The sequence below is a fragment of the Pseudophryne corroboree genome, chromosome 6, assembly GCF_028390025.1.
Source record: "Pseudophryne corroboree isolate aPseCor3 chromosome 6, aPseCor3.hap2, whole genome shotgun sequence".
Taxonomy (NCBI): Eukaryota; Metazoa; Chordata; class Amphibia; order Anura; family Myobatrachidae; genus Pseudophryne; species Pseudophryne corroboree.
This window is the reverse complement of record NC_086449.1, coordinates 166,594,538-166,608,718: the sequence shown is the minus strand read 5'-3', so window position 1 is coordinate 166,608,718 and position 14,181 is coordinate 166,594,538. Positions and strand designations below refer to the sequence as shown.

Sequence of the window (14,181 nt, the reverse complement as noted above, 5' to 3'; positions counted from 1 at the left end):
TATAATGGAGAGGCTTTGCGATGCGCTGTCTGAGGTCAGACGCACACAGAGCCAATCAGCAGAGTGCAAGGACGTTGCACTCGCTGATTGGCTGAAGAGACACTTCTGTGACAGCTGTCACGGGGGTGTCTGCATTCGTGGAAAGGGGTCTCATGTGTCAACATGGGACCCCTTTCAGTTCGCTGGATCGGGTGTTCGTTTATTTGTTTTGCCAAGTACGAGGATTTATATCTGGACACTGGATTGAGGTGAGTATAATTATCTTTTATTTTCAGGTACCCGTGGATTCTACTTGGAGAAGAGGACCGACTGCTTCGTGTCAACATAGGTAAGTATGTGTGTGTCGGCAGTGTGTAATAAAGTTGTACTTGTCACGGTGTGTGTCTCCTGTTTTTATTTGGGTATTTTTTTCCCAGTAGTACTACAGGTACCAGCGGGCCCGTTTTTCTCCCGCATGCTGGTACTTGTGGTTCTCCAAGTACCAGCTTGCGGGGGAGGCTTGCTGGGACTTGTAGTACTACTGGAAAAAAACAATATTCTTTCAATTTTGACAAGGCTATCAGCCCCCCATCCGCAGCCCTTGGATGGGGGGGGACAGCCTCGGGCTTCACCCCTGGCCCTTGGGTGGCTGGGGGGACGACCCCTTGATTGAAGGGGTCCCCACTCCCCCAGGGTACCCCGGCCAGGGGTGACTAGTTGGATATTTAATGCCACGGTCGCAAGGCACTGTATAAAAGTGACCCCCGGCTGTGGCATTATCTGTCCAGCTAGCGGAGCCCGATGCTGGTGTATAAAATACGGGGGACCCCTACTCTTTGTCCCCTGTATTTTTTGCACCAGCACCAGGCACAGAGCCCGGTGCTGGTTTTAAAAATACGGGGGATCCCCTGTCATTTCCCCCCGCCCCCCCCCCCCGCATTTTTAGAACCAGGACCAGCTCGAAGAGCCCGAGGCTGGTTATGCTTTGGAGGGGGGACCCCACGCCATTTTTTTTCTGAATTTTACCATTCCATCTAAAAAAATTAAAAAAAAATATATATTATTTTAAAAAATATATAAATAATACTTGTGCCTCCAAAAAAGACAAACCAAGTACCTAATCCCTTCTAATATAAATAGATATGCTATTAATCAATAAAAAAAAACATGTTTTAAATTTTTTTTATTAGTTTCACCCACCAAAGTGTGGCGGATTGAAAATGTCGAATTTACTGTCTAAAAGCACTGTTGTCGAATTTCCAAACTTCAATTGAATATACTTTGGTCGAATTGCAGCACTTGTATCATTGCAGAAAAGTCGAATTTGACAAAAGTCGAATTTCAAAAAGTCGAATTTTGAAAGTCCGTTTTTTGGACGGAAAGTACTGAATTGCATTGAAGATTTTTTTTTTTTTGGGCGAAAAAGTCCCGAAATTCGACAATTTCGGGAATTCGACCGCAATTGCATATACCCCTTAAATGTGAATAAATAAATAAAAAAAATTAAATACATAAAAGAGCCCTGCACTAGTAGAAACCCTACAATTACACAGAAAATACTGTAGATTACTCATATCCCTTGTACGCCACTTCACCCCAGGTTATTGCTGGATTAACCCGAGTAGTGGCTCGGTGTGAAAGGTTCAGTGACCTTTTAATCCAACCTAGGTAGCTTGCAAGATTGGTCCCAGGAAGGACCCCGGTCCCATTTACAGCATATGTAGAGCCGGATTCCCTGCGCTTGGCAGAACAGTTTTACTGCACCCGTATGGAGCGTAAACAGAACGGTGTGAATGGTGTCTGCCCCGAACTGGAACAGTGGGGCAGATGTATTAAGCCTGGAGAAGTGATAAAGAAGGGATAAGTGCAAGGTGATAACGCAACAGCCAGTCAGCTCCTGTCATTTTTCAAATCCATAATGACTGGCTGGTGCATTATTACCTTGCGCTTATCACTGCTTTATTACTTCTTTATATGTTCTCCAGGCTTAAGTGTAGGGCCACACATGGCGGCCAAGCTATGGCTGGAAGGAGAGTGCGCAACACATGTGCGAAAGTCCCCACACTGTGTTCTATGAAATACTGTGTGTCACTGACCGGATCCTGTTCGGCGGCATCCTGCAGAACAAGATCCATGTGCACACAACCCCCCTCCCGGCCAAGCGGGTCCCGGATGCTATGTCTGGGCCCCAGCCTAATACAGCTGCCCCAGTGTTCCAAATCTGGGGTCCCAGGATTTTGGTGTGAAAGGGGTATTAACCGCTAGGTGGTGGGAATTCTGAAGCTACTTCATATTCCCTCTACTGTGAGACCTACTGTAATAGAAATATGAACCACAAAAGTGCAGAAGAAAGGATTCTGGGGAAGGGACCCACAAAATGGACAAAGAGTTTGGGGAGTAATTTTTTCATACGATCTAGCAAACGTGGAATGGACAGTAAGGGGACGATTTAATTATTTGAGGCGTCTAATTAGACGGGAATGTTCAGACTCCCAAACAATTGTCACAATTCAATTGTTGATTTGGCGCCCCATGCATATAAAGCATTACGCGTTCACAGAAGGCACCAGATAAAGCCCAACAGAGCTATTCCATTGTTTCTCTGTTAGGGTACGATGAGCCGCAGGGAGACATTCCAGCGCGCAAGTACTGGTGAGCTGAAATGTGCTAAATGTGACCCGTTTTCACGTTGCGCCCAGCACTTTCGTTGGGTTTAGTCATTTTATGTGGCTAAACCCGGCCTGTCTGGGAGCGCGATAAAAAAATTTGTATTGTTCTAAGAAGTCAATTTAAGCGTTTACCCCCAGCAGCTGCCACTAGTGGGCACCAAATGGAGCAATTCAATTGTTGCTCCATTTGGGTATGAGTGCCACTGGTGCAGCCTCCTGAGGTGGCAAGCAGAAGTGTGTGAAAACTCTAAAGTGGGGCGATATTCAATTTTTCTTTTTATTCCACTGGTCACGCTCATTAGTGTCGAGTCTGGCCACGAAAAGCAGCTAAGCCAAACTAAACTAATGGGTGTGATGCGAAAAGACCCATTTGGGTGCAAAAACGGGTCACTTTCTGTTAATTTCAGCACGCCACCACCCGAGGGTAGCAAACTGAAATGATGTTAGCGTGTCTGACGGCAAAAACAATTGAATAGCTGCGGTAGGGAACAATTGAATACCACCCTATGGGGTCTATTCACTAACAAAACGAAAACAGAATTGCTACTTATCACTATACCTCGCATCGCTTCGATGCGATGTATAGCTGTAATAAGTAGTAATTCATGTATACTCACCCTTCCGACGATGCGCTGTGGTGTCTGGGGCTCCTGCGGTGAGGAGATCTCCAGCGATCCATCCCTGCGATGCGTGGAGTCCAGCGGCGGGTCCCTTTACGCATGCGCAGCTTGGTGACCTCCCGGCAGGCTTCAGTGGTTGCTGGGAGGTCGGGGGCGGAGTCAGCGCAAGGTGCAGAGAGCAGGGAATCATTGAGCTTTCCTGCCGTCTCCGCACCACAGTTCAGGTTATGCCGTCCTGAGATGGCAAACCTGAACTCCATGGAGAAGCGGAAAGCAGAGCTTTCCGCACCTTCATGAATCGCACTCACCATACAAAGGTATGGTGATGCGATTCAGGCACAGAGTGGGGGTACCGCTGGAGAAGTCAGAGACTTCTCCACGGTAACCCGCTCCGTGAATTGCAGTAGGCAGAGAAAAGCCCTGTTTAACGCAAAACAGGGCTTTTCATTGCTACATGAATAGACCCCTATGTGTTGCTAAAACCAGTATAATTGGGCGCAACAAGTGCGCTAAACGGTGCCCATTAATTATTACGACTTAAAACGATTGAACCACCCCTTAAGTGATCACATTTGTTTTAGAAGGTGATCATTAACGGGTGACCAACAGAGCAATTGAATTGTTGCGTCAATTGGACACGATTGCTGCAGGTACCCACATCTCTGCTTGAAGCCTCCAGAGGTGGTGAGCATTAATGTGCAAAAACGGTCTTTTGGGGACACAAATGACACTTGCCGCGCTCATTAGTTTAGCTGGTTTTACCCTCTTTGTGTGGCTAAACCGGGTGCTTTTTGGCAAGAATCTTGATTAATGGGCAACCAAAACAATTGAATTGCTCTGCCAGACACCCACTAATTATCGTTGCCCAAGAAAACAACTGATTTGGGGAAAATGATGGTATAATGCAAAATGAATGTAACCATATGATAAAACACCAAAGTGAGCAGTAACAACTAACAATTTGCGGAATTTTTTTTATCTAAACGGAGAGCCAGAAGCAATGAGCATTTAATGTACACTTTATTCTACCGTGAGGATATTTCATAACATGCATGTCTTACCTACACTAAAATGTACTAAAAGGTGTACTGGTCACTTACACAGAGCGGCATCCATTGTGTGAGCTAAACCATTTTGCAGCCTATCAGCATTCTAGGGGGTCGATTCAACTCACCGACAGTTGAATAGCATCGGGAATTAGGTCCCAGCGCTATTCAATTCAGCTCAAGTTAAGTCGGCGAATGCCCGTTCTCCCGGACTTAACAGGTTGTTTTGTCGGGAGAACGGGCATTCTCCGACTTAACTCCTCGCCGCGATGCCGATTCCCGATAGAGTCACCCTTGTTTTTGATGAATTATCTGGAACTGCATTATGGTTGGTACTTTCTACCATTATGGGATGAATTCAGTTAAGCATGGGCTGGATGCAAATTTCCAAGTCCGCCACAGATTCCACCCCCCCAGCTTGGCCTGTCTGCCACAGCCTCCCCCCCCCACCCACACAGTAGCCTGTTAATCGTTACCCATAACCTCCTTATAGTGTGACCTGTCCACCATTATCTGCTTCCCCCTCTATTGCGCCGCCTGTTCGCAACTATCTGACCCCCCCATAGCAAGGCTTGTTCACCCCTCACCAACCCTAGTCTGTCCTATCCCATTACTAACCCAGAGCCTGCCCTGTCCATTAATAATCCAGAGCCTGCCCTGTCCATTAATAATCCAGAGCCTGCCCTGTCCATTAATAATCCAGAGCCTGCCCTGTCCATTAATAATCCAGAGCCTGCCCTGTCCCCCATTACTAATGGTAGTGTCTATATTACCATTTCTAACCCTAGAGCCTGCGCCCCATTACTAACCGTAGAGCCTGTCCTGTCGCCTATTATTAATCGAGCGCCGGCGCTAACCTCCTATTAATAACGCCAGAGCCAGCTGATACCCGCCATTGCTAACCTCAGAGCCGGCCCTACCCGCCACTCTTATTCCTCTGGCTTCCTATATTGTTAGTAAATCCCCACAAGCCTCATCCAGGCTCCCAGCACTCACACAATGGCCGGAGAAATGAAGCCTGTCAGCAAGAACATTAGTCATAACAATCCGCCATATTGCGGCCAGAAGGCCCGGGGAACTCACAGGGTCCTGGGCAGCTCGTCCTCCATGGCTCCAGGCTCCGGGCCCCTATCGGTCCTGAGGGACCCGGCGGGAAAGCAGGCTTGAAGGGTAAAGCTGAAAGCCGAGCTGGTGACGCGCTGGCACAGTGAGCGTCGCTGGGAAGCACCGGGCACCGCTCTCTCTCCCCACCTCTGGCCGCACTCCGCCGACTCTCACCGCCCCGGCCTGGAACAATGCGAGAGAAACCGTCACCACAAGATGGCGGCAGTAGGGAATGGCGCAGGCGCAGAGAGAGGACCCCGGAAAAGTCTGCCCGGCCCAATGCCTGTCTGTAGATAGTAACTGGTATGTATGGGAAGCGCCGGGCCTATTGCTAAAGAGTCTGTTCTGAATAAAGGTCTTAATTTAAAAACTCCGCTATTCACGGAACGCAAACGTTCCGTGAATCGGTTTTATAAATAAAAGATAAGTGCGCCGCCCGGGAATCGAACCCGGGTCGCAAGAATGGGAATCTTGCATGATACCACTACACCAGCGGCGCCAGGCAGGGTTGAAGTTTTCTCTTTATTCGGCCAGCTTCTAATTCACTTCTTCATGCTCCAGTTCTTATTCTGAGCATGTTGTGTTGAAACAATTAAATCAAGCTAGATCACTCAGTTAACATTGTACAGACAAACGTATGGGTAATTCAGACTAGAACGCTGCAGCGGCAGTCTGGTGTCCGGTGAGGTGTGCGCACACGCAGAGGACGCACTGCGCGTATGCACACGTGAAATGCAAAGGCATCTCACATGTGCAATCGCATCTACCTGATTGACAGGCAGAGGAGATCGAGGGGACTGGTCGCAAGAATGGGAATCTTGCATGATACCACTACACCAGCGGCGCCAGGCAGGGTTGAAGTTTTCTCTTTATTCGGCCAGCTTCTAATTCACTTCTTCATGCTCCAGTTCTTATTCTGAGCATGTTGTGTTGAAACAATTAAATCAAGCTAGATCACTCAGTTAACGTTGTACAGACAAACGTATGGGTAATTCAGACTAGAACGCTGCAGCGGCAGTCTGGTGTCCGGTGAGGTGTGCGCACACGCAGAGGACGCACTGCGCGTATGCACACGTGAAATGCAAAGGCATCTCACATGTGCAATCGCATCTACCTGATTGACAGGCAGAGGAGATCGAGGGGACTGTTGGCGGGGCGTGACGGTGGCGAGGGACGCGGTCCGGACAATGCAGGCATGTCTAAACAGTTTGCAGGGCGAGCAGCGGCACAAAACATGGCGGGTAGCGGCTGTGTGATGCTTTTGCATGTGTGTGGGGGGGACTGGTGGGGGTAGGGCCTAGCATGCGGGGCGGACTAGCCCTGTGCTGGGCGTCCCCCCGCATGTCAGAGATTGTGATCGTAGATGTGCGTTTTTTTCTCAAATCTATGATCAGCTCTGAATCACCCCTCACATCCCTTACAAAAAATGACAGTTGTATTTTGCCTGTGCCAACAAACTTTTGCCCATGAAATAGGCTGGTAAAGTAGTCACTTGCACCATATTTCTCTTACGTCCTAGAGGATGCTGGGGACTCCGTAAGGACCATGGGGTATAGACGGGCTCCGCAGGAGACATGGGCACCTATAAATAACTTTTAGTATGGGTGTGCACTGGCTCCTCCCTCTATGCCCCTCCTCCAGACCTCAGTTAGATCCTGTGCCCAGAGGAGAAGGGTGCACAGCAGAGAGCTCTCCTGAGTTTTCTGTGGAAAAAAGAATTTTGTTAGGTTTTTTATTTTCAGGGAGCACTGCTGGCAACAGGCTACCTGCATCGTGGGACTGAGGGGAGAGGAGCAGACCTACTTAAATGATAGGCTCTGCTTCTTAGGCTACTGGACACCATTAGCTCCAGAGGGAGTCGGAACACAGGTCTCACCCTGGGGTTCGTCCCGGAGCCGCGCCGCCGTCCTCCTCACAGAGCCGGAAGATAGAAGCCGGGTGAGTATGAGAAGCAAGAAGACGTCAAAGGCGACAGAAGACTTCAGATCTTCATGAGGTAAAGCGCGCAGCGGTAAGCTGCGCGCCATTGCTCCCACACACAGACACACAGAAAGCACTGATGGGTGCAGGGCGCAGGGGAGGGCGCCCTGGGCAGCAATAAACCTCGTTTTTGGGCAAAAAAGGTCACATTAGGCTGCGGAGGCAGCAAATAGATGATCCCCCGCCATTTTATTAAAATTGAAGAGGGACCGAAGCCCGCCGCTGGAGGGGGCGGAGCTTGATCCCTCAGCACTAACCAGCGCCATTTTCTCCACAGAGGCTGCAGAGAACGCTGGCTCCCCGGACTCTCCCCTGCTGAACACTTCAGAGGGCTGAAAAAGAGGAGGGGGGCACATTGGAGCGCAGTGAATGGGAAGATTGGCATTTTATAATAATATAAAAGCGCTGTCTGGATTTTCCAGTGTCAGTTTGGCGCTGGGTGTGTGCTGGCATACTCTCTCTCTGTCTCTCGTAAGGGCCTGGTTGGGGATTTGTCCCCTTATAGGTATATCCCTGTGTGTGTGTGGGGTGTCGGTACGTGCGTGTCGGCATGTCTGAAGCGGAAGGCTTCTCCAAGGAGGAGGTGGAGCAGATGAGTGGTGTGTCCCCGTCGGTAGTGCCAACTCAGGAATGGATGGACATGTGGCATATGTTGATTGCAAGTGTGGCATCTTTACATAAGAGGCTAGATAAAGCTGAATCCAGGGAGGCATCAGGGGGTCAATCCTCGGATTGGACCGACTCACAGGGCCCGTCGGGGTCTCAAAAGCGTCCCTTGTCACTAATTGTGGACACAGATACTGACACGGACTCTGATTCCAGTGTCGACTATGATGAAGCTAGATTGCACCCTAAGGTGACAAAGAGTATTCAGTGTATGATTATTGCAATAAGAGATGTGTTGCATATTGCTGATGAACCCTCTGTTCCAGACACGAGGGTACACATGTTTAAGGGAAAGAAACAGATAATAAACTTTCCCCCATCTCATGAACTTAACGAGTTATTTGAAAAAGCTTGTGAGACACCAGATAAGAGGCTGCAGATTACCAAAATAATTAATATGGCATACCCTTTCCCTACACAGGACAGGTTACGTTGGGAATCCTCTCCCACTGTGGACAAGGCTTTAACACGCCTGTCCAAGAAAGTGGCGCTGCCGTCTCCAGACACAGCGGCCCTCAAGGACCCTGCGAACCGCAGGCAGGAGACTACATTAAAGTCTATTTATTCACATACTGGTGCTTTGCTCAGACCGGCAATTGCGTCGGCATGGGTATGTAGCGCAGTTGCAGCTTGGACAGATACCCTGTCGGCTGACCTTGATACCCTAGATAGGGATGCTATTTTGTTAACTCTAGCCCATATTAAAGACGCAGTCTTGTATATGAGAGACGCTCAAAGGGACATTGGGTTGCTGGGTTCCAGAGCCAATGCCATGGCTATTTCAGCGAGACGATCCTTATGGACCCGCCAATGGACGGGTGATGCGGATTCGAAAAAGCATATGGAGGTTTTACCCTATATGGGGATGGGCTCGCGGACCTGGTTTCCACAGCTACCGCGGGTAAATCTACCTTTTTACCTTTTATTCCCCAACAGCAAAAGAAAACTCCACAATATCACATGCAGTCCTTTCGGTCGCAAAAGTCCAGAAGAGGTCGGGGATCCTCCTTCCTTGCCAGAAGTAAGGGTAGAGGAAAGAGAACACCTGCTTCAGCTGGTGCCCAGGAACAGAAGTCCTCCCCGGCTTCTACAAAACCCACTGCATGACGCTGGGGCTCCCCTGCGGGAGTCCGCACCAGTGGGGGCACGCCTTCGACTCTTCAGCCAGGTCTGGGTCAGGTCAGACGTGAATCCTTGGGCGTTGGAAATAGTTTCCCATGGTTACAAACTGGAATTCGAAGAGGTGCCCCCACGCCGATTTTTCAAGTCGGCCTTACCAACTTCTACCCCAGAGCGGGATGTAGTGTTAGCTGCAATTCAAACGCTGTGTCAACAGCAAGTAATTATCAGGGTTCCCCTGAACCAACAGGGAAAAGGGTACTATTCGACCCTCTTTGTGGTCCCGAAGCCGGATGGTTCGGTCAGACCCATTTTAAATCTAAAATCCCTAAACCTGTACTTGAAAAGATTCAAATTCAAGATGGAATCGCTCCGAGCGGTAATAGCCAGCCTGGAGGGGGGGGATTTTATGGTGTCACTGGACATAAAGGATGCTTACCTTCATGTCCCCATATATCCCTCTTATAAGGAGCACCTGAGATTCGCTGTACAGGATTGTCATTACCAGTTTCAGACGTTGCTGTTTGGGCTTTCCACGGCCCCGAGGATTTTCACCAAGATAATGGCGGAAATGATGGTGATCCTGCGCAAGCAAGGTGTCACAATTATCCCATACTTGGACGATCTCCTGATAAAGGCGAGATGAAAAGAGCAATTGCTGGGAAACGTGTCACTCTCTCCGAGAGTACTCCAGCAACACGGTTGGATTCTCAATCTACCGAAGTCACAGTTGGTTCCAACAACTCGACTAGCGTTCCTAGGTATGATACTGGACACGGAACAAAAGAAGGTTTTTCTCCCGTTGGAAAAAGCCCAGGATCTCCAGAACATGGTCAGAGACCTGCTAAAGCCAAAAAGAGTGTCAGTTCATCAATGCACTCGTGTTCTGGGGAAAATGGTGGCAGCCTACGAGGCCATCCCCTTCGGCAGGTTCCATGCGAGGACGTTTCAATGGGACCTTCTGGACAAATGGTCCGGGTCCCATCTACAATTACATCAAAAGATAACACTGTCCCCCAGGGCCAGGGTGTCTCTTCTATGGTGGCTGCAAAGTGCTCACCTCCTAGAGGGTCGCAGATTCGGCATTCAGGACTGGGTTCTGATAACCACGGACGCAAGCCTCCGAGGATGGGGAGCAGTCACCCAAGGAAGAAATTTTCAAGGACTATGGACAAGCCAGGAGTCCTGCCTGCACATCAACGTGTTGGAATTAAGGGCCATATACCACGACCTTCGACAAGCGGAGAGTCTTCTTCGAAACCTATCGGTGCTGATTCAATCGGACAATGTCACAGCAGTAGCTCATGTGAACCGCCAAGGCGGGACAAGGAGCAGAGTCGCGATGGCAGAAGCCACCAGGATTCTTCGCTGGGCGGAAAATCACGTAAGCGCTCTGTCAGCTGTCTTCATTCCGGGTGTGGACAGCTGGGAGGTAGACTTCCTCAGCAGACACGATCTCCATCCAGGAGAGTGGGGACTTCATCAAGAAGTTTTTGCAGAGATAACGGGTCTTTGGGGAGTTCCTCAAATAGACATGATGGCGTCACGCCTCAACAAGAAGCTTCGGAGGTATTGTGCCAGGTCCCGGGACCCTCAGGCAGTAGCAGTAGACGCTCTGGTAACGCCATGGGTGTTCCAATCGGTCTACGTGTTTCCTCCTCTTTCTCTCATCACAAAGGTGTTGAGGATCATAAGACGAAAAAGAGTACAGACAATACTCATTGTTCCAGACTGGCCTCGAAGGGCCTAGTACTCAGATCTTCAGGAGATGCTCACAGAAGATCCTTGGCCTCTTCCTCTAAGGGAGGACCTGTTGCAGCAGGGGCCCTGCATGTTCCAAGACTTACCGCGGTTACGTTTGACGGCATGGCGGTTGAACGCCGAATCCTAGCTGAGAAGGGTATTCCGGAAGGGGTCATACCTACTCTAATAAAGGCTAGGAAGGAGGTGACGGCAAAACATTATCACCGTATCTGGCGGAAATATGTCTCTTAGTGTGAAACCAAGAATGCTACTACGGAAGATTTCCATTTGGGTCGTTTTCTCCACTTCCTACAGACAGGAGTGGATATGGGCCTAAAATTAGGCCCTGTTAAGGTACAGATTTCGTCTCTGCCGATATTCTTTCAGAAGGAATTGGCTACTCTTCCAGAAGTCCAGACTTTTGTAAAGGGAGTGCTACACATCCAGCCTCCTTTTGTGCCCCCAGTGGCACCATGGGACCTGAACGTGGTGTTGCAGTTCCTAAAATCACACTGGTTTGAACCCCTTAACACGGTTGAGTTGAAATTTCTCACCTGGAAGGTGGTCATGTTATTGGCCTTGGCATCTGCAAGGCGGGTGTCAGAATTAGCGGCCTTGTCTCACAAGAGCCCCTACTTGATTTTTCATGTTGATAGAGCGGAATTTAGGACTCGTCCTCAATTTTTACCTAAGGTGGTTTCTTCATTCCATATAAACCAACCTATTGTGGTGCCTGTGGCTACGAGTGACTTGGAGGATTCCAGGTCCCTGGATGTAGTCAGGGCCTTAAAGATTTATGTAGCCAGGACGGCTAGAATTAGGAAAACAGAGGCTCTGTTTGTTCTGTATGCAGCCAACAATATTTGCGCGCCTGCTTCAAAGACTATTGCTCGCTGGATCTGTAACACGATTCAGCAGGCGTATGTTACGGCTGGATTGCCGTTACCACATTCAGTAAAGGCCCATTCCACTAGGAAGGTGGGCTCTTCTTGGGCGGCTGCCCGAGGCGTCTCGGCATTACAGCTTTGCCGAGCAGCGACTTGGTCGGGGTCAAACACTTTTGCTAAATTCTACAAGTTTGATACCCTGGCTGATGAGGACCTAGCATTTGCTCAGTCGGTGTTGCAGAGTCATCCGCACTCTCCCGCCCGATTGGGAGCTTTGGTATGAACCCCATGGTCCTTATGGAGTCCCCAGCATCCTCTAGGACGTTAGAGAAAATAAGATTTTAAACCTACCGGTAAATCTATTTCTCCTAGTCCGTAGAGGATGCTGGGCGCCCGTCCCAGCGCGGAAAATCTGCAAGACTTGTATATGGTTATTGCTTACATAAGGGTTATGTTACAGTTGGAATCGGTCTTGGACCGTTGCTGTTGTTTGTTCATACTGTTAACTGGTTATGTGTATTCCAGGTTATATGGTATGATTGGTGTGGGCTGGTATGAATCTTGCCCTTAGATTTACAAAATCCTTTCCTCGTATTGTCCATCTCCTCTGGGCACAGTTCTCTAGCTGAGGTCTGGAGGAGGGGCATAGAGGGAGAAGCCAGTGCACACCCATACTAAAAGTTCTTTATAGGTGCCCATGTCTCCTGCGGAGCCCGTCTATACCCCATGGTCCTTACGGAGTCCCCAGCATCCTCTACGGACTAGGAGAAATAGATTTACAGGTAGGTTTAAAATCTTGTTTTTACCATTTTGAATATGCAGCTGTAGTTTTGCAAGAGTTACATTGTCTTGGGCCACTAATTGGACACTTGAAACAGTGGGAGAGCCGACCCTGACTGCCAGCGGGAGGCTAGTGCTCCCGCCCCGGCAGTAGAGCCCCAGCCTCCCGTTGGCAGTTGAGGCCGGTGTTCCCGCCCTGCCACTCTACCACTCGGGGAGGAAGCACAGTGGGAGGCTGGCGCTCTACTGTGGGGTTGGGAACGCCGGTCTCGACTGGCAGCAGGAGGCCTTTACCGTCAGGGGGAGGCCGGCGCTCTACCGCCCAAGTCAGGAGTGCAGTCCTCTACCGCCAGCGGGAGGCCGGCGCTCTGCCACTGGGGCCGGAGCACCGCCCTCGACCGGCAGCAGGGAGCCTCGACTGCCAGGTGGAGCTCAGTGCTCTACCGTTGGAGTGGGTGCACATGCCTTGACCGCCAGCGCAAGGCCTCAACCACCACTGTCAAAGGCAGCGAGAGGCCGGAGCTCTACCACCAGGGCAGGAGAGTCGACCTTGACCATCAGCAGAAGGCTTCAACCTGCCAGAGGGAGGCCTCAACCACCAACGGGATGCCTTGACTGGCACTCTACTACTGAGGTGGGAGCACCAGGTTTGACTGCCAGCGGGAGGCTTCGACTGCCAGAGGGAAGCTCAACTGCCAGTGTGAGGCCGACGTTTTTCCACCAGGAACGGGAATGCTGGCCTCGACCGCAAGTGGGAGGCCTTGACCTTAAAGAGGCCAGTGCCAAAGTGAACTCCCCGGCCTCGACTGACAGCAAAAGGCTTCGACTGCCAGCGGGAGGCCTTGACTGCCAACCACAGGCCTCAACCACCATTGGGAGGCCGGTGCTGTACCACCAAGGACAGGAGTGCCATCCTCGGCCGCCAGCAGGAGGCCTCGACCTCCAGCCACAGTAATCGACCACCAGTGGGAGACCGGTGCTCTACCGCCAAGGGTGGGAGCGCCAGCTTCGACTGCCAGCAGGAGATCAGTGCTCTACAGCCTCAACCACCTGTGGGAGGCATCGAATACAAGAGGGAGGCCTCAGCCTCTAAGGCGGGATCATCAGCCCCGACCACTAGCAGGAGGCCTCGACTGCCTGCTGGAGGCTCTACTGCCAGGGGCGGAAGTGCAAGCCAGCGGGAGGCCTTGAGCACTAAGGCGGGAGCACCATCTTCGACTGCCAGCAGTAGGACTCGACTGCCAGAGGGAAGCTCGGCCACCAGCGGGAGGCCGACGCTCTACTGCCGGGCAGAAGTATCAGCCTCAACCACCAGCAGGAGGCCTCAACTACCATAGGGAGGCGGGTGCTATACCGCCAGGAATGAGAGTGCCGGACTCAACCACCAGCAGGCAGCCTTGACATCGACTGCAAAAGGGAGGCCTCGACTGCCAGTGGGATGCCTTGACCACCTGCAGGAGGCCAGCGCTCTACCTTCAAGGCGGGAGCACCAGCCTTGACCGCAAGTGACAGGCCTCAATCGATAGCGGGAGGCCTCGACTACCAGTTGATGAATGGCACCTTTCTGCCGGGGTAGGAATGCCTGCCT

At 50.7% G+C, this 14,181-nt stretch overlaps 1 protein-coding gene and 1 non-coding gene across 3 annotated transcripts in view; both read right to left on the bottom strand.

Moving 5' to 3' along the window:
• TIA1 (TIA1 cytotoxic granule associated RNA binding protein) overlaps positions 1–14,181 on the bottom strand; it is a 250,165-nt gene that overhangs the window by 117,079 nt on the left and 118,905 nt on the right. The window contains exon 1 of one of the 2 annotated variants that reach the window (XM_063932089.1): positions 5,398–5,686. The exons of the other annotated variant lie outside the window; for it this stretch is intronic. Coding sequence (XP_063788159.1) covers positions 5,398–5,423 — 26 coding nt within the window. The 5' untranslated portion in view covers positions 5,424–5,686. Of the gene's footprint in view, positions 1–5,397; positions 5,687–14,181 lie in introns of those variants that run through there. 2 annotated transcript variants of the gene reach the window in all.
• On the bottom strand, positions 5,847–5,917 carry TRNAG-CCC (transfer RNA glycine (anticodon CCC)). The gene has a single exon. It is a non-coding gene; the product is annotated as a tRNA-Gly (tRNA).